General features: G+C 46.7%; 1 protein-coding gene across 3 annotated transcripts in view; it reads right to left on the minus strand.

Moving 5' to 3' along the window:
• The window catches only part of LOC139280923 (lysine-specific demethylase 7B-like), a 458,954-nt gene that overhangs the window by 248,300 nt on the left and 183,199 nt on the right, over positions 1-27,455 (minus strand). For all 3 annotated transcript variants that reach the window (XM_070900731.1, XM_070900732.1, XM_070900733.1), the window contains 4 exons: positions 16,985-17,209; positions 16,068-16,195; positions 13,063-13,217; positions 8,680-8,777 (listed from right to left, as the gene is read on the minus strand). In XM_070900731.1, coding sequence (XP_070756832.1) covers positions 8,680-8,777; positions 13,063-13,217; positions 16,068-16,195; positions 16,985-17,209 — 606 coding nt within the window. The remainder of the gene's footprint in view (positions 1-8,679; positions 8,778-13,062; positions 13,218-16,067; positions 16,196-16,984; positions 17,210-27,455) is intronic.

The raw sequence follows: 27,455 nt of genomic DNA on the forward strand, positions 1-27,455 counted from the left end.
TAAATCTCACTGCCCCACGATACAGATCAGTGTTAAATCTCACCGCCCCACGATACAGATCAGTGTTAAATCTCACCGTCCCACGATACAGATCAGTGTTTAATCTCACCGCCCCACGATACAGATCAGTGTTAAATCTCACCGCCCCACGATACAGATCAGTGTTAAATCTCACCGCCCCACGATACAGATCAGTGTTAAATCCCACCGCCCCACGATACAGATCAGTGTTAAATCTCACCGCCGCACGATACAGATCAGTGTTAAATCCCACTGCCCCACGGTACAGATCAGTGTTTAATCTCACCGCCCCACGATACAGATCAGTGTTAAATCTCACCGCCCCACGATACAGATCAGTGTTAAATCTCACCGCCCCACGATACAGATCAGTGTTAAATCTCACCGCCCCACGATACAGATCAGTGTTAAATCTCACCGCCCCACGATACAGATCAGTGTTAAATCCCACCGCCCCACGATACAGATCAGTGTTAAATCCCACCGCCCCACGATACAGATCAGTGTTAAATCCCACCGCCCCACGATACAGATCAGTGTTAAATCTCACCGTCCCACGATACAGATCAGTGTTAAATCTCACCGCCCCACGATACAGATCAGTGTTAAATCTCACCGCCCCACGATACAGATCAGTGTTAAATCTCACCGCCCCACGATACAGATCAGTGTTAAATCCCACCGCCCCACAATACAGATCAGTGTTAAATCTCACTGCCCCACGATACAGATCAGTGTTAAATCTCACCGCCCCACGATACAGATCAGTGTTAAATCCCACCGCCCCACAATACAGATCAGTGTTAAATCTCACCGCCCCACGATACAGATCAGTGTTTAATCTCACCGCCCCACGATACAGATCAGTGTTAAATCTCACCGCCCCACAATACAGATCAGTGTTAAATCTCACCGCCCCACGATACAGATCAGTGTTAAATCTCACCGCCCCACGATACAGATCAGTGTTAAATCCCACCGCCCCACGATACAGATCAGTGTTAAATCTCACCGCCGCACGATACAGATCAGTGTTAAATCCCACTGCCCCACGGTACAGATCAGTGTTAAATCTCACCGCCCCACGATACAGATCTGTGTTAAATCTCACCACTCCACGATACAGATCAGTTTAAATCTCACCGCCCCACGATACAGATCAGTGTTAAATCTCACCGCCCCACGATACAGGTCAGTGTTAAATCCCACCGCCCCACGATACAGATCAGTGTTAAATCTCACCGCCCCACGATACAGATCAGTGTTAAATCTCACCGTCCCACGATACAGATCAGTGTTAAATCTCACCACCCCACGATACAGATCAGTGTTAAATCTCACCGCCCCACGATACAGATCAGTGTTAAATCTCACCGCCCCACGATACAGATCAGTGTTAAATCTCACCACCCCACGATACAGATCAGTGTTAAATCTCACCGCCCCACAATACAGATCAGTGTTAAATCCCACTGCCCCACGATACAGATCAGTGTTAAATCTCACCGCCCCACGATACAGATCAGTGTTAAATCCCACCGCCCCACAATACAGATCAGTGTTAAATCTCACTGTCCCACGATACAGATCAGTGTTAAATCTCACCGCCCCACGATACAGATCAGTGTTAAATCCCACCGCCCCACAATACAGATCAGTGTTAAATCTCACCGCCCCACGATACAGATCAGTGTTTAATCTCACCGCCCCACGATACAGATCAGTGTTAAATCTCACCGCCCCACAATACAGATCAGTGTTAAATCTCACCGCCCCACGATACAGATCAGTGTTAAATCTCACCGCCCCACGATACAGATCAGTGTTAAATCCCACCGCCCCACGATACAGATCAGTGTTAAATCTCACCACCCCACGATACAGATCAGTGTTAAATCTCACCGCCCCACAATACAGATCAGTGTTAAATCCCACTGCCCCACGATACAGATCAGTGTTAAATCTCACCGCCCCACGATACAGATCAGTGTTAAATCCCACCGCCCCACAATACAGATCAGTGTTAAATCTCACTGTCCCACGATACAGATCAGTGTTAAATCTCACCGCCCCACGATACAGATCAGTGTTAAATCCCACCGCCCCACAATACAGATCAGTGTTAAATCTCACCGCCCCACGATACAGATCAGTGTTTAATCTCACCGCCCCACGATACAGATCAGTGTTAAATCTCACCGCCCCACAATACAGATCAGTGTTAAATCTCACCGCCCCACGATACAGATCAGTGTTAAATCTCACCGCCCCACGATACAGATCAGTGTTAAATCCCACCGCCCCACGATACAGATCAGTGTTAAATCTCACCGCCGCACGATACAGATCAGTGTTAAATCCCACTGCCCCACGGACAGATCAGTGTTAAATCCCACTGCCCCACGGTACAGATCAGTGTTAAATCCCACCGCCCTACGATACAGATCAGTGTTAAATCCCACCGCCCCACGATACAGATCAGTGTTAAATCCCACTGCCCCACGGTACAGATCAGTGTTAAATCCCACTGCCCCACGATACAGATCAGTGTTAAATCTCACCGCCCCACGATACAGATCAGTGTTAAATCCCACCGCCCCACAATACAGATCAGTGTTAAATCTCACTGCCCCACGATACAGATCAGTGTTAAATCTCACCGCCCCACGATACAGATCAGTGTTAAATCCCACCGCCCCACAATACAGATCAGTGTTAAATCTCACCGCCCCACGATACAGATCAGTGTTTAATCTCACCGCCCCACGATACAGATCAGTGTTAAATCTCACCGCCGCACGATACAGATCAGTGTTAAATCTCACCGCCCCACAATACAGATCAGTGTTAAATCTCACCGCCCCACGATACAGATCAGTGTTAAATCTCACCGCCCCACGATACAGATCAGTGTTAAATCTCACCGCCGCACGATACAGATCAGTGTTAAATCCCACTGCCCCACGGTACAGATCAGTGTTAAATCCCACCGCCCTACGATACAGATCAGTGTTAAATCCCACCGCCCCACGATACAGATCAGTGTTAAATCCCACCGCCCCACGATACAGATCAGTGTTAAATCTCACCGCCCCACGATACAGATCAGTGTTAAATCTCACCGCCCCACGATACAGATCAGTGTTAAATCTCACCGCCCCACAATACAGATCAGTGTTAAATCCCACCGTCCCACGATACAGATCAGTGTTAAATCCCACCGTCCCACGATACAGATCAGTGTTAAATCTCACCGCCACACGATACAGATCAGTGTTAAATCTCACCGCCCCACGATACAGATCAGTGTTAAATCTCACCGCCACACGATACAGATCAGTGTTAAATCCCACCGCCCCACGATACAGATCAGTGTTAAATCCCACCGCCCCACGATACAGATCAGTGTTAAATCCCACCGCCCCACGATACAGATCAGTGTTAAATCTCACCGCCCCACGGTGCAGATCAGTGTTAAATCCCACCGCCCCACGATACAGATCAGTGTTAAATCCCATCGCCCCACGATACAGATCAGTGTTACATCCCACCGCCCCACGATACAGATCTGTGTTAAATCTCACCACTCCACGATACAGATCAGTTTAAATCTCACCGCCCCACGATACAGATCAGTGTTAAATCTCACCGCCCCTGAATACAGGTCAGTGTTAAATCCCACCACCCCACGATACAGATCAGTGTTAAATCTCACCGCCCCACGATACAGATCAGTGTTAAATCTCACCGTCCCACGATACAGATCAGTGTTAAATCTCACCACCCCACGATACAGATCAGTGTTAAATCTCACCGCCCCACGATACAGATCAGTGTTAAATCTCACCGCCCCACGATACAGATCAGTGTTAAATCTCACCACCCCACGATACAGATCAGTGTTAAATCTCACCGCCCCACAATACAGATCAGTGTTAAATCCCACTGCCCCACGATACAGATCAGTGTTAAATCTCACCGCCCCACGATACAGATCAGTGTTAAATCCCACCGCCCCACAATACAGATCAGTGTTAAATCTCACCGCCCCACGATACAGATCAGTGTTAAATCTCACCGCCCCACGATACAGATCAGTGTTAAATCCCACCGCCCCACAATACAGATCAGTGTTAAATCTCACCGCCCCACGATACAGATCAGTGTTAAATCCCACTGCCCCACGATACAGATCAGTGTTAAATCCCACCGCCCTACGATACAGATCAGTGTTAAATCTCACCGCCCCACGATACAGATCAGTGTTAAATCCCACTGCCCCACGATACAGATCAGTGTTAAATCCCACCGCCCCACGATACAGATCAGTGTTAAATCTCACCGCCCCACGATACAGATCAGTGTTAAATCTCACCGCCCCACAATACAGATCAGTGTTAAATCCCACTGCCCCACGATACAGATCAGTGTTAAATCGCACCGCCCCACGATACAGATCAGTGTTAAATCTCACCTCCCCACGATACAGATCAGTGTTAAATCCCACCGCCCCACGATACAGATCAGTGTTAAATCTCACCGCCCCACGATACAGATCAGTGTTAAATCTCGCCGCTCTACGATACAGATCAGTGTTAAATCTCACCTCCCCACGATACAGATCAGTGTTAAATCTCACCGCCCCACGATACAGATCAGTGTTAAATCTCACCGCCCCACGATACAGATCAGTGTTAAATCCCACCGCCCCACGATACAGATCAGTGTTAAATCCCACCGCCCCACGATACAGAATAGTGTTAAATCTCACCGCCCAACGATACAGATCAGTGTTAAATCTCACCGCCCCACGATACAGATCAGTGTTAAATCCCACCGCCCCACGATACAGATCAATGTTAAATCTCACCGCCCCACGATACAGATCAGTGTTAAATCTCACCGCCCCACGATACAGATCAGTGTTAAATCTCACCGCCCCACGGTACAGATCAGTGTTAAATCTCACCGCCCCACGATACAGATCAGTGTTAAATCCCACCGCCCCACGATACAGATCAGTGTTAAATCTCACCGCCCCACGATACAGATCAGTGTTAAATCTCACCGCCCCACGATACAGATCAGTGTTAAATCCCACCGCCCCACGATACAGATCAGTGTTAAATCTCACCGCCCCACGATACAGATCAGTGTTAAATCCCACCGCCCCACGATACAGATCAGTGTTAAATCTCACCGCCCCACGATACAGATCAGTGTTAAATCTCACCGCCCCACGATACAGATCAGTGTTAAATCTCACCGCCCCACAATACAGATCAGTGTTAAATCTCACCGCCCCACGATACAGATCAGTGTTAAATCTCACCGCCCCACAATACAGATCAGTGTTAAATCCCACCGCCCCACAATACAGATCAGTGTTAAATCTCACCGCCCCACGATACAGATCAGTGTTAAATCTCACCGCCCCACGATACAGATCAGTGTTAAATCTCACCGCCCCACGATACAGATCAGTGTTAAATCTCACCACCCCACGATACAGATCAGTGTTAAATCTCACCGCCCTACAATACAGATCAGTGTTAAATCCCACTGCCCCACGATACAGATCAGTGTTAAATCTCACCGCCCCACGATACAGATCAGTGTTAAATCCCACCGCCCCACAATACAGATCAGTGTTAAATCTCACTGCCCCACGATACAGATCAGTGTTAAATCTCACCGCCCCACGATACAGATCAGTGTTAAATCCCACCGCCCCACAATACAGATCAGTGTTAAATCTCACCGCCCCACGATACAGATCAGTGTTAAATCTCACCGCCCCACGATACAGATCAGTGTTTAATCTCACCGCCCCACGATACAGATCAGTGTTAAATCTCACCGCCCCACAATACAGATCAGTGTTAAATCTCACCGCCCCACGATACAGATCAGTGTTAAATCTCACCGCCCCACGATACAGATCAGTGTTAAATCCCACCGCCCCACGATACAGATCAGTGTTAAATCTCACCGCCGCACGATACAGATCAGTGTTAAATCCCACTGCCCCACGGTACAGATCAGTGTTAAATCCCACTGCCCCACGGTACAGATCAGTGTTAAATCCCACCGCCCTACGATACAGATCAGTGTTAAATCCCACCGCCCCACGATACAGATCAGTGTTAAATCCCATTGCCCCACGGTACAGATCAGTGTTAAATCCCACAGCCCCACGGTACAGATCAGTGTTAAATCCCACCGCCCCACGATACAGATCAGTGTTAAATCCCACTGCCCCACGGTACAGATCAGTGTTAAATCTCACCGCCCCACGATACAGATCAGTGTTAAATCCCACTGCCCCACGATACAGATCAGTGTTAAATCCCACCGCCCTACGATACAGATCAGTGTTAAATCCCACCGCCCCACGATACAGTTCAGTGTTAAATCTCACCGCCCCACGATACAGATCAGTGTTAAATCTCACCGCCCCACGATACAGATCAGTGTTAAATCTCACCGCCCCACGATACAGATCAGTGTTAAATCTCACCGCCCCACGATACAGATCAGTGTTAAATCTCACCGCCCCACGATACAGATCAGTGTTAAATCTCACCGCCCCACGATACAGATCAGTGTTAAATCTCACCGCCCCACGATACAGATCAGTGTTAAATCTCACCGCCCCACGATACAGATCAGTGTTAAATCCCACCGCCCCACGATACAGATCAGTGTTAAATCTCACCGCCCCACGATACAGATCAGTGTTAAATCTCACCGCCCCACGATACAGATCAGTGTTAAATCTCACCGCCCCACGATACAGATCAGTGTTAAATCTCACCGCCCCACGATACAGATCAGTGTTAAATCTCACTGCCCCACGATACAGATCAGTGTTAAATCTCACCGCCCCACGATACAGATCAGTGTTAAATCTCACCGCCCCACAATACAGATCAGTGTTAAATCCCACCGCCCCACGATACAGATCAGTGTTAAATCTCACCGCCCCACAATACAGATCAGTGTTAAATCTCACCGCCCCACAATACAGATCAGTGTTAAATCTCACCGCCCCACGATACAGATCAGTGTTAAATCTCACCGCCCCACGATACAGATCAGTGTTAAATCCCACCGGCCCACGATACAGATCAGTGTTAAATCTCACCACCCCACGATACAGATCAGTGTTAAATCTCACCGCCCCACGATACAGATCAGTGTTAAATCTCACCGCCCCACGATACAGATCAGTTTTAAATCTCACCGCCCCACGATACAGATCAGTGTTAAATCCCACCGCCCCACGATACAGATCAGTGTTAAATCTCACCGCCCCACGATACAGATCAGTGTTAAATCTCACCGTCCCACGATACAGATCAGTGTTAAATCTCACCACCCAACAATACAGATCAGTGTTAAATCCCACCGCCCCATAATACAGATCAGTGTTAAATCTCACCACCCAACAATACAGATCAGTGTTAAATCCCACCGCCCCACGATACAGATCAGTGTTAAATCTCACCGCACCACGATACAGATCAGTGTTAAATCTCACCGCCTCACGATACAGATCAGTGTTAAATCTCACCGCCCCACGATACAGATCAGTGTTAAATTCCACCGCCCCACAATACAGATCAGTGTTAAATCTCACCGCCCCACGGTACAGATCAGTGTTAAATTCCACCGCCCCACAATACAGATCAGTGTTAAATCTCACCGCCCCACGATACAGATCAGTGTTAAATTCCACCGCCCCACAATACAGATCAGTGTTAAAACCCACCGCCCCACGATACAGATCAGTGTTAAATCCCACCGCCCCACGGTACAGATCAGTGTTAAATTCCACCGCCCCACAATACAGATCAGTGTTAAAACCCACCGTCCCACGATACAGATCAGTGTTAAATCTCACCGCCCCACGATACAGATCAGTGTTAAATCTCACCGCCCCATGATACAGATCAGTGTTAAATCTCACCGCCCCACGATACAGATCAGTGTTAAATCCCACCGCCCCACAATACAGATCAGTGTTAAATCCCACGGCCCACGATACAGATCAGTTTAAATCTCACCGCTCCACGATACAGATCAGTGTTAAATCCCACTGCCCCACGGTACAGATCAGTGTTAAATCTCACCGCCCCACGGTACAGATCAGTGTTAAATCCCACCGCCCTACGATACAGATCAGTGTTAAATCTCACCGCCCCACGATACAGATCAGTGTTAAATCTCACCGCGCCACGGTACAGATCAGTGTTAAATCTCACCGCCCCACGGTACAGATCAGTGTTAAATCTCACCGCCCTACGATACAGATCAGTGTTAAATCTCACCGCCCCACGATACAGATCAGTGTTAAATCTCACCGCCCCACGATACAGATCAGTGTTAAATCCCACCGCCCCACGATACAGATCAGTGTTAAATCTCACCGCCCCACGATACAGATCAGTGTTGAATCCCACTGCACCAAGTACTTTGCCCCAAACCACCCAGCAATTGTATAGCACTGATAGGTATCATTGGAGCTGCCAAAGCTGGCAAAACAGTGAGTTCCCCTGAGCTGCTGGCTGACTGAGGGTCAGGTAGTTGGAGTGTGTCACGGTCTCTGATTACAAGGTAACTGTACATGAATGGACAGAGTACTAAAACAGGTACCTGCATGCTGCATTCCTTCTCCACATCATCAGAGTCAGACAGGTCAGAGGATTTGGATATTCCATCTCGGAGTTCGGTTTTCACACTCTCGAAGAACTCTGCAAAGGACAGAGGCTGACTGAGATTGATTTTTGTTGGGTATGAATATCAAGAGCTATGGATCGAAGACAGATAAATTGATTTGAGGTACTGCTCTGATTGAATGGCGGAACAGGCTCAAGGGGCTGAACGGCATGCTTCTGTTCCTATGTTCACATGTTCCTCGGCAACTATTGTCTACTTGAATCAGACACCAAGCACACAGCCTGTGTTTTTCTCACAATAACAGCTTGGGGGCTACAGGGCACAACTGTGAAATCTGTAGGTGACACAAAATTTGGAAGTGTAGGAAACAGTGAGGAGGATAATGCTAAACTTCCAGAGGACAGAGACAGGCTGGTGGAATGGGCAAACACATGGCAGCTGAAATTCAATGCAGAAAAGTGTGAGGTGATACATTTTGATGGGAAGAATGAGGAGAGACAATGCAGGCTAAATTGTACAATGTTAAAGGGGGTGCAAGAGACACCTGGGGGTGTTTGTGCACAAATCTTTAAAGGTGACAGGGCAACAAGGAAATGGCAGAGACGTTGAACAAATACTTTGTATCGGTCTTCACGGTAGAAGGCACTAAAAACATCCCAATAATAAGAGGCTATAGGGAGAGGGGAACTTAAAACAATCTTAGGGTCTTAGTGGCTGCAGAGTTAGTGGATGCATTGGTTGTAATCTACCAAAATTCCCTGGATTCTGGGGAGGTCCCAGTAGATTGGAAAACCGCAAATGTAACACCCTTATTTAAAAAAGGAGGCAGAGAGATCGCAGGAAACTATAGACCAGTTAGCCTACATCTGTCGCTGAGAAAATGCTGCGGTCCATTACTAGGAAACATTTGGAAAAGCATGATTCAACCAAGCAGAGTCAACATGGTTTTATGAAAGGGAAATCATGTTTGACAAATTTGCTGGAGTTCTTTGAGGATGTAACGAGCAGGGTGGATAGGGGGAAACCAGTGGATGTGGTGTATTTGGATTTCCAGAAGGCATTCGATAAGGTGCCACATAAAAGGTTACTGCACACGATAAAGTTCACGGGGTTGGGGGTAATATATTAGCATGGATAGAGGATTGGCTAATTAACAGAAAACAGTGAGTTGGGATAAATGGGTCATTTTCCGGTTGGCAAACTGTAACTAGTGCCGCAGGGATTGGTGCTGGGGCCTCAACTATTTACAATCTATATTAATGACTTGGATGAAGAGACCGAATGTAATGTAGCCAAGTTTGCTGACGATACAAAGATGGGTGGGAAAGCAAATTGTGAGGAGGACACAAGAAATCTGCAAAGGGATATAGACAGGCTAAGTGAGTGGGCAAAAATTTGGCAGATGGAGTATAATGTGGGAAAATGTGAGGTTATCCAATTTGGCAGAAAAAATAGAAAAGCAAATTATAATTCAAATGGAGAAAAATTGCCAAGTGCTGCAGTACAGAGAGACCTGGGGATCCTTGTGCATGAAACACAAAAAGTTAGTATGCAGGTACAGCAAGTAATCAGGAAGGCAAATGGAATGTTGGCCTTTATTGCAAGGGGCATGGAGTATAAAAGCAGGGAAGTCCTGCTACAACTGTACAGGGTATTGGTGAGGCCACACCTGGAGTACTGCGTACAGTTTTGGTCTCTGTATTTAAGAAAGGATATACTTGCATTGGAGCTTGTTCAGAGAAGGTTCACTAGGTTGATTCCGGAGATGAGGGAGTTGACTTATGAAGATAGGTTGAGTAGGTTGGGCCTATACTCATTGGAGTTCAGAAGAATGAGGTGATCTTATCAAAATATATAAAATAATGAAGAGACTTGACAAGGTGGATGCAGAAAGGATATTTTCACTCATAGGGGAAACTAAAACTAGGGGACATAGTCTCAGAATAAGGGGCCACCCATTTAAAACTGAGATGAGGAGAAATTTCTTCTCTTAGAGGAATTCTCTGCCCCAGAGAGCTGTGGAGGCTGGGTGGTTGAATATATTTAAGGCAGAGATAGTCAGATTTTTGAGCGATAAGGGAATAAAGAGTTATGGGGAGCGGGCGGGGAAGTGGAGCTGAGTCCATGATCAGATCAGACATTAAATGTCGGAGCAGGCTCGAGGGGCCAAATGGCCGACTCCTACTCCTATTTCTTATGTCCTTATGTTCAAAGAAGTTAATGTGGGATCCTGGGCTTTATAAATAGAGGTACCGAGTAAAAAAAAGCAAGGAAGTTATGCTAAACCTATAAAAACACTAGTTTTGCATAGTGAAGGCTGTGGAAAGGGTACAGAAGAGATTTACTAGAATAGTTCCAGGGATGAGGGATTACAGTTATATGGATAGACTGGAGAAGCTGGGGTTGTTATCGTTAGAACAGAGAAGGTTAAGAGGACATTTTAAAATCATGAATGGTTTGATAAGAGTAAATAAAGAGAAACTGTTCCCAGTGGCGGTAGAGTCGATAACGCCAGGGCCCAGATTTCAGTTGATTGGCAAAAGAAGCAGAGGGCACATGAGGAAAACCATTTTTACACAGTGAGTGGTTTGGATTTGAAATACACTGTCTGATGAATACAGATTCAATTGTAACATTCAAAGAAGAATTGGATAAATACCTGAAGGAGAAAATAGTGCAGGTATATGGGGAAAGAGCGGGGACTAATTGGATTGCTCTTCGAAAGAGCCGGTGCAGACTCGATGGGCTGAATGGCTTCCTTCTACCCTGTACTATTCTCTGATTCTATGAAGAGCTGAGGCACAATAATCAGAATGGACAAGTGCATCCAGAAACGAGTTCGAGCTCAGTTTCCAGGATTTTCTCAGCTGCATCACCAACCTGCAACTCAGATCATGCAGCAGCCCACCTGTTGCATTAACTGCAGGCAAATCTTAGCGGCACCCCGCAAACTAACTTTCTCCCCACCGCCTTCTTCCTTCAGGGGAGGGAGTAAAAAGCTCTTCTGTGATCGTTCATCATGTGTGAACCTCGACAGTGATCAGGTTATTCAACCGTGGAAAGCATCACAACTAAAACCAATAGTTATCATTGGACAATAACGTACACTGGAGCCAGTCACACTCCCCCTCACTTCCTCCCCCGCAGTCACACTGCCCCCCCCACTCCCCCCCCACCCCGTCACACAGCACCCCCACTCACACAGACCCCCAACCCCACCCCCAGTCACACTGCCCCCCTCACATCACACAGCCCCCCCCAGTCACACTGCGCCCTCCCCCCAGTCACACTGCCCCCCCAACTCCCCCAGTAACACTGCCCCCCCACGTTACACAGCCCCCCCAAACCCCCCCCAGTCACACTGCCCCCTCCCCCCAGTCACACTCCCCCCCCCCCCAACTCCCCCAGTCACACTGCCCCCCTCACATCACACAGCACCCCCACTCCCCCCCAGTCACACTGTCCCCTCCCCCAGTCACACTGCCACCCCGCAACTCCCCCAGTCACCCCGCCCCCCCAGTCACACTGTCCCCTCCCCCAGTCACGCTGCCCCCCCGCAACTCCCCCAGTCACACTGCCCCCTCCCCCCAGTCACCCCGCCCCCCCCAGTCACACTGCCCCCCTCACATCACACAGCACCCCCACTCCCCCCCAGTCACACTGTCCCCTCCCCCAGTCACACTGCCCCCCCGCAACTCCCCCAGTCACACTGCCCCCTCCCGCCAGTCACCCCGCGCCCCCAGTCACACTGCCCCCCGACAATTTAGTGAATCAAATTCCACCACTTTTCCAGATAGAGCGTTGCAGATCCCAAGACTGAGTGAAACAATTTGTCCTCATGTCCGCTCTAGATCTTTTGCCAATGATTTTGAATCTACGTCCTCTAGTTATTGACTCACTCACGAGGGAATTTTTTTTCTTTATCTACTCCATAATCCTCAATTAGATCACCCCTCACCCCTAAATGACCAAGTCTATGCAAATTGTCTTCATAATTGAACCCTTTTAGCCCGATATGGTTCTGGGGAATCTGCACTGCAACGACTCCAAGGCCAATATGTCCTTCCTGTGCCCGGAACTGAACGCAGTGCTCCAGATGGGCCTGACCCGAGCTCTATACACCTCAAGCATCACTTCCTCCCCTTTGTATACTAGGCGCCTTAAGATAAAGGATTGTGGAGTGTGGACACCGGGAGTTGGCAGACTTGGAGCGGCGCTAAGCACTGTAGAGTTTCATTATTCATCTTTCTAAAGTACTTGGGTATTTTCTCTTGTTTACATCCTTCAATTAAATATCTGATTTTAGAAAGTCATAGGTATACATTTAGTAACGACCCGAGATTGGGTGTACAGACTTACTGTTCAGTGGGTTTTGAGATTCAGGTTTCTCATCCTCCCAATCAGAGCTATCTGCTTCATGCAGCACACTGCCCTGCTCATCTGATGGCTCCCCCTCTTCAGCTTCACTGTCTGCGCTGCACTGCTCAAACTCCATCAACTCGTCCCTGTCATGACTGAAGGGTTAAAAAAGGACAGTTCAGTGAATTACAACACGGGGGGTGTGTGTGTGTATAGATTCCCTGAACTAAAACACATGGCTTCTAGCCTCATTATCATATTTAAAGTGCCGACCTGCTTTCTGGGGGCAGAATGGCTGCTCACCACCCCCTGGTCTGTCTCCGTTAAAACCTCAAGTGTTGGGTTGGGGTTGGGATTCAGATTTTTAACTTTAGCCTCCCACCCAACACAAATCTAACCATTTTTTGGAGTCACAATTTCCCCGTGTGTGTGCGGAGATCCCCTGAACTATAACACACCGTGTACGGCAATGGCATTTTCTCGCTTCACTTCTCGGTCTTCAGGATTGGCAGCAGGAGCCCCAAGGCCAGTGGGCAGGCCAGTTGCTGCTCCCAGCCCACGTCCCCACTCATTCCCCTGTGCAGGGCCCTGCAGGGGGCAGGGTAGCCAGGCAGCAGACAGTACAGGCTCTGGCTACGACATTTCAAACCTCTTTTAATATTCAAATTATTTGAGGGAAGTGAAAAGTAGCCAATGTAACAGCCTTGTTCAAGCAGGGAGAAAAAGATGAAGTGAGATCAGTTCTAACGTCAGTTATGTGCAAACTCTTAGAATCCATAATCAGGATAAAATTAGTGAGCATTTTGAAATGCACTGGTTAATCAAGTTTGTTAAAGGGTCGTTCTGTTCCACCAATTTTTCCAAGTGACTGATTAGATAAAGGAGAGACAGTGGATATGGATTTTTGATGGCATTCGATAAGGTATCTCCTGGGAGAGAGACACTGAGGTTGATGATATAGGTTAAACATCCCTTATCCGGGACTCCCTCGTCCGGCACCATTCCCGGCCGCTCCGACATGAACACATTGAAGTCCTTCCTCGCTGCTGACTCCCGCAATCACTGGCCTGACCCCACGATCCACTGCCACCCATCCGCCTCCCCGTCCCTCTCTGCCGCACTCCCAGCCCCGATAACCCCTTGCTCAGTACCTGTACCATCCAATTTAACCTGACCTCCCCTCGTCCGGCAAAATCCCTTATCCGGCACAGGCCAGGTCCCAAGGGTGCCGGATAAGAGAGGGTCAACCTGGATAAGAGGATGGAGCGTTGGTTGGCAGACAGGAAATCAAATGTTGCTGTAAGTGGGTGGTAATGGGACTGGAGAAGGATTGTAAGTCGTGTACCCCAGGGCTCAGGGCTGGGTCACCTTGCGTTCTGTGTGTACGGAGATACGTTGGATTTCCGCACAGGGAGACCAGGCTCGACATTTGCTGACGCAGGTTTGGCAAAAGGTGAAAGACTTTGGGAGAAAAGTGACATGGTAATGACAGGTACAATTTAATGAGGTAATACATTTCAGAAGCAAAAACAAGGAATGGGAGTATCCGGTTAATGGAAAGACACTGAAGGATGTGGATGAACAGAGAGCCCTGTGGGGCGAAATTCGGGAGCGCCCCGTTTGGGACGATAACTTTTCACTTTTAAAATTTTCGCCCCAGCAGTGAAGGGGAGTGATAAATGAGGCACCAATAACCTCAGTGGGATGCTGCAGGGTGCTGATTCACAGAGAGCTACCCAATTTCAGCTGAGTTGCATTCAGCAATCAGCCTTCAAATCTTGACTCCAGCTCTTAGAGGGGAGGTCATTTCAACCTGCTGAAGCTCATTTTAAGCTTTGCTGCACTTGAATCAGCCATCTGTACATCTCGGGAACTTAGGGACCTTTTCTGAAATGGCTGCTGCAAAACCCCCTTCAAGGGGGAGGGCCACCTGTTTTAATGATGTGACGCTGGAGACATTGATGGGGGCAGTGGAAAGAAGGGAGTCGCTGATGTCATCACTGCTGGGCGCAGCGGGGCGTTATCTCTTAATGTCTCCTCAAAACCCTTGCCCAATTTCACGGGGTGCATGGTTCTCGCCGCGCCCGGGCGCAGAACGGAGGCGCTCACTGTAGGTGCACAGGAGGCCAATTTCAGTCCCAATATCTTAAAAAGGCAAATGCAGGTAATTTTGTGTGTCTCATAACGCTCCTGTGAAGCGCCCTGGGACGTTTACTACGTTAAGGGCACTATATAAATACAAATTGTTGTTATAGTAAAAAAGGCCAACAGCATTCTGGGTTTTATAAATAAAGGGCACAGAATAGAAGAATAAGAAAGTAATGATAAATCTGTACAAACCATGAATTAGCTCAGTTAGTTGTGAAGTTCTGGGTGCCCCATTATAGAAGGCCATGGAGAACGCAAAGCGTAACTTCACCTGGATAATGCCATGGAAAGGAAACTAGAGGCTTGAGATACAGAGACAATTTGCACTGGAGCAGAGAAGGGCAAGAGGAGATTTAATTGAGCTTTTGAAAATGCAAGTATAAATAAAATGTGCGAATGTATGGAGTGAATACGGGCAGGCGATGTGTCAGTGAGCAGAGATCATATGTTTAACATTTTTCCACAGAGAGTGAGGAGAGAGGTTGGGTAAACTTCCTTTACACGGAGATTGCTGGAGCTTGGGGTGCTTTGCCACAGGGAGTGGTTGATGCAGAGACCATTGCATCTTTTAATGGATAAATATCTGAATGTGAAGGAGGATTTAGGGCCATGGAAAGAGAGGTTAGTGGGATTAGTTTTAAATTGGTCTGGCATTGAACAGACATCCTAATGGCCGCCCTCTGTGCTTTAAACATCTATGGCTCCCTTAAGGTGACGCGCCTCCTTGCTTCGCTAGGAATAGCCAATGCCTCAGTAGGCTCACATGGAGTGGATGGAAAGATAGGACGAAGGAATGGAAATATTTCCAATACAGGCTCTTTTGAAAGCCCTTGAAAACTCAACACCACGGCACATACCTAATGATCCTTCCTTTTGATAGAACCAGCTGCAAGTTATTGTGACTGGGGCCTTTGTCAGCCACTGCCGAAGATGGTGATGAGATCCTGCTGACCTTCACTCTCAATGTGGAGCTGGACATATCATCCTGTTAACGAAACACATTGACAGGAATGTGGGTAGGGGAATTCTTCATCGTTAACCCAGCACAGAGGTTGTAGAAACATAGAAACATAGAAAATAGGTGCAGGAGCAGGCCATTCAGCCCTTCTAGCCTGCACCGCCATTCAATGAGTTCATGGCTGAACATGAAACTTCAGTACCCCCTTCCTGCTTTCTCGCCATAACCCTTGATCCCCCGAGTAGTAAGGACTTCATCTAACTCCCTTTTGAATATATTTAGTGAATTGGCCTCAACTACTTTCTGTGGTAGAGAATTCCACAGGTTCACCACTCTCTGGGTGAAGAAGTTTCTCCTCATCTCGGTCCTAAATGGCTTACCCCTTATCCTCAGACTGTGACCCCTGGTTCTGGACTTCCCCAACATTGGGAACATTCTTTCTGCATCTAACCTGTCTAAACCCGTCAGAATTTTAAACGTTTCTATGAGGTCCCCTCTCATTCTTCTGAACTCCAGTGAATACAAGCCCAATTGATCCAATCTTTCTTGATAGGTCAGTCCCGCCATCCCGGGAATCAGTCTGGTGAACCTTCGCTGCACTCCCTCAATAGCAAGAATGTCCTTCCTCAAGTTAGGAGACCAAAACTGTACACAATACTCCAGGTGTGGCCTCACCAAGGCCCTGTACAACTGTAGCAACACCTCCCTGCCCCTGTATTCAAATCCCCTCGCTATGAAGGCCAACATGCCATTTGCTTTCTTAACCGCCTGCTGTACCTGCATGCCAACCTTCAATGACTGATGTACTTCACCTACCTCACCCCACTGAGCCATCTCCATCTTCTTCAACACCTCCCGGGTGTGCAGCTCCAGAATGTCCAGGTCCGAGTGTGTCCTGTTTGCCGGATCTCTCAGGCGCCTACATTTCCTCTTACCCGGGCTCACACTGAAGGAACAACTCTTGTCCTGAGGGACCCGTGTGACAGGCACTGTAGCCACGATTCCCTGAGATTTCACGGGTTTGTTTCCAGTGTTCATCTCCTGCAAACACACATAGAAGCTTTATACAAAGGGTTGAGGGGCTTCGACAAAGGCTCCAAATCAGCCAGACTACTCTCTAGACTGATTTTAGCTTCATATTCATACCCTGTCTGTTGGGCATCTCTTACGAACAATACCTTCACTCTGGTCAGAGCAGAACACAACTACACACTAAAAGCAACTGATAAAACCACCACCACACAGACGCACATTTCATTTATACTCGCAGGCATGCATACACACACAGGCACATATACACCGCCCCCCCCCCCGCATATACACACACACACATGCGCACGTGTGTGCATATACACAAACACGCACACACAAAGATACATATGTCATCTAAACTGATGGCCAAATTGCACAAAAGGTTTGATTGCAAGCTGTATGTGCTGGGCACGAGTCAGGGAATCATAACTATAGTGCCTGTCACACTCAGCCGCTGCATGCTGCAGTTTCAAACCATGGGTCAACCTAAACATTACCAAACTGAATCCTAACTTCACCCTCCAGTGAAGCAGTGCACTTAACACAGCTCAGGTTAAGAATCAAGGATGGTGAGAAGAGCAGTTTTTTATTTCCTATTTTTAGTGCAATCACAATTTTGAAATGGGACTACTATTTACAATCACTATTCACAGTAATTGGGATGTTTCTGAGATGTAATAACGTACAGTAATATATGTGGGGTACATTAGGATAGTGGTTATTTTATTGGACCAGTAATTCAGAGGCCGAGAATCATAGAGATTTACAGCACGGAAGGAGGCCATTTCGGCCCATTGTGTCCGCACCGGCTGACCAAGACCTATTCAGCCTAATCCCACTTTCCAGCTCTTGGTCCGTAGCCATTAGGTTACGGCACTTTAAGTGCACATCCAAGTATTTTTTTTAAAATGTGGTGAGGGTTTCTGCCTCTACCACCCTTTCAGGCAGTGAGTTCCAGACCCCCACCACCCTCTGGGTGAAAAAATTTCCCCTCATCTCCTCTAAACCTACCCCCCAATTACTTTAAACCTATGTCCCCTGGTTGTTGACCTCTCTGCCAAGGGAAACAGGTCCTTCCTATCCACTCTATCTAGACCACTCAATTTTATACACCTCAATCAGGTCTCCCCTCAGCGTCCTCTGTTCCAAAGAAAATAGATCTAGCATCTCCAATCTTTCCTCATAGCCAAAATTCTCCAGTCCAGGCAACATTCTTGTAAATCTCCTCTGTACCCTTTCCAGTGCAATCACATCTTTCCTGTAATGTGGTGACCAGAACTGCACACAGTACTCCAGCGGGAGCCTAACCAGTGTTTTATACAGTTCAAGCATAACCTCCTTGCTCTTGCATTCTATGCCTCGGCCAATAAAGGCAAGTATTCCATATGTCTTCTTAACCACCTTATCTACCCGGCCTGCTACCTTCACAGACCTGTGGACCTGCACTCCAAGGTCCCTTTGTTCCTCTACACTTTTAGTGTCATACCATTTAATGTGTATTCCCTTGCCGTGCCAGATGCATTACCTCACACTTATCCGGATTGAATTCCATTTGCCACTGTTCTGCCCACCTGACCAGTACATTGATATCTTCCTGCAGTCCGCAGCTTTTTTCTTCTTTATCAACCTCACAGCCTATTTTAGAATCATCCGTAAACTTCTTAATCATAGTCCCAACATTTAAGTCCAAGTCATTGATATATACCACAAAATGCAAGGGACCCAGCACTGAGCCCTGTGGAACCCCACTGGATACAGCCTTCCAGTCATAAAAACACCCATCAACCATTACCCTTTGCTTCCTGCCTGAGCCAATTTTGAATCCAACTTGCCACTTTGCCCTGGATTCCATGAGCTTTTACTTTCATGACCAGTCTGCCATGTGGGACCTTATCAGAAACATAGAAAATAGGTGCAGGAGTAGGCCATTCGGCCCTTCGAGCCGGCACCACCATTCAACAAGATCATGGCTGATCATTCACCTCAGTACCTCGTTCCTGCTTTCTCTCCAAACCCCTTTATCCCTTTAGCCGTAAGAGCCATATCTAACTCCTTCTTGAATATATTTAACGAACTGGCATCAACAACTCTCTGCGGTAGAGAATTCCAGAGGTTAACAACTCTCTGAGTGAAGAAGTTTCTCCTCATCTCAGTCCTAAATGGCTCACTCCTTATCCTTAGACTGTGACCCCTGGTTCTGGGCTTCCCCAACATTGGGAACACTCTTCCTGCATCTAACCTGTCCAGTCCCGCCAGAATTTTATGTGTTTCTGTGAGATGATATGTCAGTCCTGCCATCCCGGGAATCAGTCTGGTGAACCTTCGCTGCACTCCCTCAATAGCAAGAACGTCCTTCCTCAGATTAGGAGACCAAAACTGAACACAATATTCCAGGTGAAGCCTCACCAAGGCCCTGTACAACTGCAGTAAGACCTCCCTGCTCCTATACTCAAATCCTCTCGCTATGAAGACCAACATGCCATTTGCCTTCTTCACCGCCTGCTGTACCTGCATGCCAACTTTCAAAGACTGATGTACCATGACACCCAGGTCTCGTTGCACCTCCCGTTTTCCTAATTTGCCGCCATTCAGATAATATTCTGCCTTCATGTTTTTGCCACCAAAGTGGAAAACCTCACATTTATCCACATTATACTGCATTTGCCCACTGACCTAACCTGTCGAAATCACCCTGCAGCCTCTTAGCATCCTCCTTACAGCTCACACTGCCACCCAGCTTAGTGTCGTTAGCAAACTTGGAAATATTACACTCAATTCCTTCATCTAAATCATTGATGTAACTTTGCTAAAATCAATATACACTACCTCATGCACACTGACCTCATCGACCCGCCTGGTTACCTCCTCGAAAAATTCAATTAAGTTAGTCAGACACGATCTTCCCTTAACAAATCCATAGAAACATAGAAAATAGGTGCAGTAGGAAGCTATTCGGCCCTCCGAGCCTGCACCGCCATTCAATGAGTTCATGGTTGAACATGCAACTTCAGTACCCCATTCCTGCTTTCTCGCCATACCCCTTGATCCCCCTAGTAGTAAGGACTACATCCAACTCCTTTTTGAATATATTTAGTGAATTGGCCTCAACAACTTTCTGTGGTAGAGAATTCCACAGGTTCACCACTCTCTGGGTGAAGAAGTTTCTCCTCATCTCGGTCCTAAATGGCTTACCCCTTATCCTTAGACTGTGACCCCTGGTTCTGGACTTTCCCAACATTGGGAACATCCTTCCTGCATCTAACCTGTCTAAACCCATCAGAATTTTCTATGAGATCCCCTCTCATTCTTCTGAACTCCAGTGAATACAAGCCCAGTTGATCCAGTCTTTCTTGATATGTCAGTCTCACCATCCCGGGAATCAGTCTGGTGAACCTTCACTGCACTCCCTCAATAGCAAGAATGTCCTTCCTCAAGTTAGGAAATTTGGAGATACTACATTTAATCCCCTCGTCTAAATCATTAATGTACAATGTAAACAGCTGGGGCCCCAGCACAGAACCTTGCGGTACCCCACTAGTCACTGCCTGCCATTCTGAAAAGTACCCATTTACTCCTACTCTTTGCTTCCTGTCTGACAACCAGTTCTCAATCCACGTCAACACACTACCCCCAATCCCATGTGCTTTAACTTTGCACATTAATCTCTTGTGTGGGACCTTGTCGAAAGCCTTCTGAAAGCCCAAATACACCACATCAACTGGTTCTCCCTTGTCCACTCAACTGGAAACATCCTCAAAAAATTCCAGAAGATTTGTCAAGCATGATTTCCCTTTCACAAATCCATGCTGACTTGGACCTATCATGTCACCTCTTTTCAAATGCGCCGCGATGACATCTTTAATAATTGATTCCATCATTTTACCCACGACCGATGTCAGGCTGACCGGTCTATAATTCCCTGTTTTCTTTCTCCCTCCTTTTTTAAAAAGTGGGGTTACATTGGCTACCCTCCGCTCCATAGGAACTGATCCAGAGTCTATGGAATGTTGGAAAATGACTGTCAATGCATCCGCTATTTCCAAGGCCACCTCCTTAATTACTCTGGGATGCAGACCATCAGGCCCTGGGGATTTATCGGCCTTCAATCCCATCAATTTCCCCAACACAATTTCCCGACTAACAAGGATTTCCCTCAGTTCCTCCTTCTTTCTAGACCCTCTGACCCCTTTTATATCCGGAAGGTTGTTTGTGTCCTCCTTAGTGAATACCGAACCAAAGTATTTGTTCAATTGGTCTGCCATTTCTTTGTTCCCCGTTATGACTTCCCCTGATTCTGACTCAGGGGACCTACGTTTGTCTTTACTAATCTTTTTCTCTTTACATATCTATAGAAACTTTTGCAGTCCGTCTTAATGTTCCCTGCAAGCTTCCTCTCATACTCTATTTTCCCTGCCCTAATCAAACCCTTTGTCCTCCTCTGCTGAGTTTAAATTTCTCCCAGTCCCCGGGTTCGCTGCTATTTCTGGCCAATTTGTATGCCACTTCCTTGGCTTTAATACTATCCCTGATTTCCCTTAATAGCCACGGTTGAGCCACCTTCCTTTTTTTATTTTTACGCCAGACAGGGATGTACAATTGTTGTAGTTCATCCATGCGGTCTCTAAATGTCTGCCATTGCCCATCCACTGTCAACCCCTTAAGTATCATTTGCCAATCTATCCTAGCCAATTCACGCCTCATACCTTCAAAGTTACCCTTCTTTAAGTTCTGGACCATCGTCTCTGAATTAACTGTTTCATTATCCATCCTAATGTAGAATTCCACCATATTATGGTCACTCTTCCCCAAGCGGCCTCGCACAACGAGATTGCTAATTAATCCTCTCTCATTACACAACACCCAGTCGAAGATGGCCTCCCCCCTAGTTGGTTCCTCGATATATTGGTCTAGAAAACCACTCCAGGAAATCTTCCTCCACCATATTGCTTCCAGTTTGGTTAGCCCAATCTATATGCATATTAAAGTCCATGCTGACTGTCCTTGATTAATCCATGTCTTTCCAAATGAAGATTTATCCTGTCCCTCGGGATTTTTTCCAATAATTTTTCCACCACTGAGGTTAGACTGACTGGCCTGTAATTATTCAATCTTTCTCATTTTTTAGACAAAGGTACAACATTAGCAGTCCTCCAGCAACTAGAAAATGATGGTCAAAGCCTCTGCTATTTCCTCTTTTGCTTCGCTTAACAGCCTGGGATACATTTCATCTGGGCCTGGGGATTTATCCACTTTCAAAGCTACTGAGCCTTAATACTTCCTCTCTCACCATGTTTATCTTGTCTAATATTTCACACTCCTTCTCCCTCATTGCAAAGTCTGCATCGCCTCTCTCTTTTGTGAAAACAGATGCAAAGTATTCATTAAGAATCATAGCCACGTCTTCATAGAATCATCGAAGTTTACAGCATGGAAGGAGGCCATTTCGGCCCATTGTATCCGTGCCGGCCAACAAGAGGCTATCCAGCCTAATCCTACTTTCCAGCCCTAGGTCCGTAACCCTGCAGGTTATGGCACTTCAGGTGCACATCCAAGTACTTTTTAAATGCGGTGAGGGTTTCTGCCTCTACCACCCTTCCAGGCAGTAAGTTCCACACCCCCACAACTCTCTGCGTTTAAAAAAAGTCCCCTCAAAACCTTCTACCAATTACTTTTAAGTTTATGCCCCCTGGTTACTGATCCCTCTGTTAAGGGAAAAAGTCCCTTATGTCCATTATATCTAGGTCCCTCATAATTTTATACCTCAATAAAGTCTCCCCTCAGCCTCCTCTGTTCCAAGGAAAACAAATCCAGCCTCACCAAACCGTCCTCATAGCTAAGATTCTCTACTCCTGACAACATCCCTGTAAATCTCCTCTGTAGCCTCCTCAGTGCAATCACGTCCTTCCTGTAATGTGGTGACCAGAACTGCACGCAGTACTCCAGCTGTGGTTGATTAGGTTGATTCCACAGATGGGACTTATGAGGAAAGGTTGAGCAGGTTGAGCCTCTACTCACCGGAATTCAGAAGAATGAGAGGTGATCTTATCGAAACATATAAGATTATGAGGGGGCTTGACAAGGTGGATGCAGATAGGATGCTTCCACTGATGGGGGAGATTAGAATTAGGGGGCATGATCTCAGAATAAGGGGCCGGCCATTTAAAACTGAGATGAGGAGAAATTTCTTCTCTCAGGGAGTTCTAAATCTATGTAATTCGTGGCCTCAGAGAGCTGTGGAAGCTGTGACATTAAATAAATTTAAGACAGAAATAGACAGTTTCTTAAACGATAAGGGGTTAAAGGGTTATGGGGAGCGGGCAGGGAAGTGGAGCCGAGTCCATGATCAGATCAGCCATGATCTTATTGAATGGCTCGAGGGGCCGTATGGTCTACTCCTGTTCCCATTTCTTATGTTCTTATGTGGCCTGACCAGTGTTTTATACAGTTCAATGATAACCGCCGCCACCCCGCCCCCCCCCCCCCCGGCTCTTGTATTCTATGCCTTGGCTAATAAAGGCAAGCATTCCGCATGCCTTCTTAACCACCTTATCTATCTAGTATGCCACTTTCAGGGATCTATGGACATGCACTCCAAGGTCCCTTTGTTCCTCTACACTGGTCAGTGACGTACTATTTATTGTGTATTCCCTTTCCTTGTTCGCCCTCCCCAAATGCATTACCTCACATTTCTCTGGATGAAATTCCATTTGCCACTGTTCTGCCCACCTGACCAGTACATTGATATCTTCCTGCAGTCTGCAGCTTTCTTCATCATTATCAACCATACAGCCTACTTTATCATCTGGAAACTTCTTAATCATACTCCCTATATTCAAATCTAAATCACTGATGTATACCACAAAAAGCAAGGGACCCAGTACTGAGCCCTGTGGAACCCCACTGGATACAGCCTTCCAGTCACAAAAACATCCATCAATCATTACCCTTTGCTTCCTGCCTCTGAGCCAATTTTGGATCCAACTTGCCACTTTGCCCTGGATCCCATGGGCTTTTACCTTCGTGATCAGCCCGCCATGTGGGACCTTATCAAAAGCTTTCCTAAAATCCATGTATACTACATCAAAAACACTACCCTCATCGACCCTCCTCAAAAAATTCAATTAAGTTAGTCAGACATGACCCTCCCTTAACAAATCCATGCTGACTGTCCTTGATTAATCTGTATTTTCTGTCTCCACACACAGATTTCCTTTATAGTCTCCAACAGGTCCCACTCTTTCTCTAGTCATCCTCTTGCTCTTAATATATTTATAAAACATCTTTGGGTTTTCCCTGATTTTACTTGCCAACATTTTTTCATGCTCTTTGTTTTCCTGATATCTTTTTTAATTGCACCCTTGCACTTCTTAGACTCCCACATGGCAGGCTAGTCATGAAGGTAAAAGCCCATGGTATTCAGTGCAAAGTGGCAAGTTGGATCCAAAATTGGCTCAGAGGCAGGAAACAAAGCGTAATGGTTGATGGGTGTTTTTGTGACTGGAAGGATGTTTCCAGTGGGGTTATGCAGGGCTCAGTACTGGGTCCCTTGCTTTTTGTGGTATACATCAGTGATTTAGATTTGAATATAGGGAGTATGATTAAGAAGTTTGCAGATGACACTAAAATTGACTGTGTGGTTGATAATGAAGAGGAAAGTCATGGACTGCAGGAGGATATCAATCTACTGGTCAGGTGGGCAGAACAGTGGCAAATGGAATTTAATTCGGAGAAATGCAAGTTAATGCACTTGGGGCGGGCTAATAAAGAAAAGCGGTAGGCCACTTAGAAGTGTAGATGAACAAACGGACCTTGGAGTGCTTGTCCACAGATCCCTGAAAGTAGCAGGCCAGGTGGATAAGGTGGTTAAGAAGGCATACGGAATGCTTGCCTTTATTGGCTGAGTTATAGAATAAAAGAGCAGGGAGGTTATGCTTAAATTGTATAATACTCTGGTTAGGCCACAGCTAGAATACTGCATGCAGTTCTGGTCGCCGTATTATAGGAAAGACGTAATTGCACTGGAGAGGGTGCAGAGGAGATTTATGAGGATGCTGCCTGGAATGGAGAATCTTAGCTATGAGGACAGATTGGATAGACTGGGTTTGTTCTCCTTGGAATGGAGGCTGAGGGGAGACCTCGTTAAAGTGTATAAAATTTTGAGGGGCTTGGATATAGTGGATAGCAAGGGCCTATTTCCCTTGATGGAGGGGTCAATTACGAAGGGCCATAGGTTAAAGGTGGTTGGTGGAAGATTTAGAGGGGATTTAAGGGGTAGCTTCTTCACACAGAGGGTTGTGGGGGTCTGGAACTTATTGCCTGGAAGGGTGGTGGATGCAGAAACACTCACCACATTTAAAATGTGCTTGGATGGGCACTTGAAGAGTTGGTATTAGACTGGATAACCTCTTTGTTGGTTGACGCAGATATGATGGCAAGTACTTCAGGGAATCTAATACGGCCAGAGTGATTTCCTGGAGTAGTTTCGATCGCCTGGATGGGTCGGAGAGGAATTTTCCCAGATTTTTTTCACCAATTGGCCTGGGTTTTGATCTGGTTTTTGCCTCTCCCAGAAGATCACATGGGGTAGAGTGTAGAATGTTTCAGTGTAAGGGGTGTCGCAGTTGTGTGAGGCTGACTGGTTGGGCTGGGTGCTCTTTATCTGTCCGCCCTTGTTCATAGGTTTATATGTAAGTTTCAGGGCTGCTAACCGAGGGCCGTGCGGCTCTTTGTCGGCCACCTCGGACACGATGGGCTGAAATGGCCTCCTTCTGCGATGTAAATTTCTATTTTTCTGATTCCTCTAGAGTCTCTGCAGTGTTGAGTTCTCGGTATCTGTCATAAGCTTGCCTTTTTTTCTTTATCTCACCCTGTATGTCCCTTGACATCCAGGGGGCTCTAGATTTGTTAGTCCCACCCTTTTTTTTTTTAAGGGAACATACTTGCTCTGTACCCTCAGGATCTCCTCCTTGAAGGCCTCCCACTGCTCTGACACTGATTTACCATCAAGTAGCCGTTTCCAGACCCACTTTGGCCAAATCCCATCTCAGCTCAGCAAAATTGGCTTTACCCCAATTGAGAACTTTTATTCCTGGTCCACCTTTGTGTTTTTCCATAACTACCCTAAATCTTACTGAATTATGATCACTAGCACTAAAATGCTCTCCCACTGATACCCCTTCCACCTGCCCTGCTTCAATCCCCCAAACCAAGTCTACAACCACCTCCCTCCCTTGTTGGGCTTGTTACATATTGGCTAAGGAAGTTTTCCTGAATGCATTTGAGGAATTCCGCACCCTCTGTACCATTCACACTGCTTTTTTCCCAGTTAATATTGGGGTAGTTGAAATGCCCCACTATTGCAGTGGGGAATGAACAGGTACTTCAACCAAATGTAGAGATGTGACAGCTGAGCCCAATCGTGTTCTCATCCTAATGCCCCAGAAACATGTTCAAATCCCACCATGGCAGCTGGGGAATTTAAATTCAGTTAATTAAATAAATCTGGAATAAAAAGCTGGTAATTGTGAGCATGAAACCATCGGATCATAAAAGCCTACCTGGTTCACAAATGTCCTTTAGGGAAGGAAACCTTACCTGGTCTGGCATGTATGTGACTCCAGTCCCACAGCAATGTGGTTGATTTAACTGCCACAAAGAAGTCCAACAGCACTGTGGGAGCATCTTCACCACACGGACTGCAGCGGTTCAAGGCGGTGGCTCACCACCACCTTCTCAAGGGGCAATTAGGGATGGGCAATAAATGCCGGCCTTGCCGGCGACGCCCACATCCAGTGAACTAATTAATAAAAGACATAAATCTCTTTTGTCTGTGGCTCTATGCCCAATTGTATTTTATTTAGGAAAGGTTTGTTACAGGGGAAGGAAATGTTACTTTCCCACCCTGTCGTGCAGTTTCCAAGGTTTGTACTAATCTGAACTTTCAATGATAAACAAACTGTTTAATAATTCATTAAATTATCAACAGGACAAGTGATATTCAAAAGTTCCTCGCAGCTGATTATTTTGAACTAAATTTAAGATAATGCAGAGATTCTCCACCTTCTCCCTCCCTCGGGTCTCACATGTCCCGAGTAAGGTTGCTTGATATGATAACAGGACAGGCCTCTTTTTACCCCCTCCCTGAAGGTGCTGTTTCTTGGTGAGGGGTTCACATAGAAGCAGGAAACAGGCTGTTCGACCCAAGCAGTTTGTGCTGAAATGTCAGCTGCCCTCCAGTACTTTAACCAAATGTAGA

Source organism: Pristiophorus japonicus, chromosome 15 (assembly GCF_044704955.1).
Source record: "Pristiophorus japonicus isolate sPriJap1 chromosome 15, sPriJap1.hap1, whole genome shotgun sequence".
In the NCBI taxonomy this organism is placed as follows: Eukaryota; Metazoa; Chordata; class Chondrichthyes; family Pristiophoridae; genus Pristiophorus; species Pristiophorus japonicus.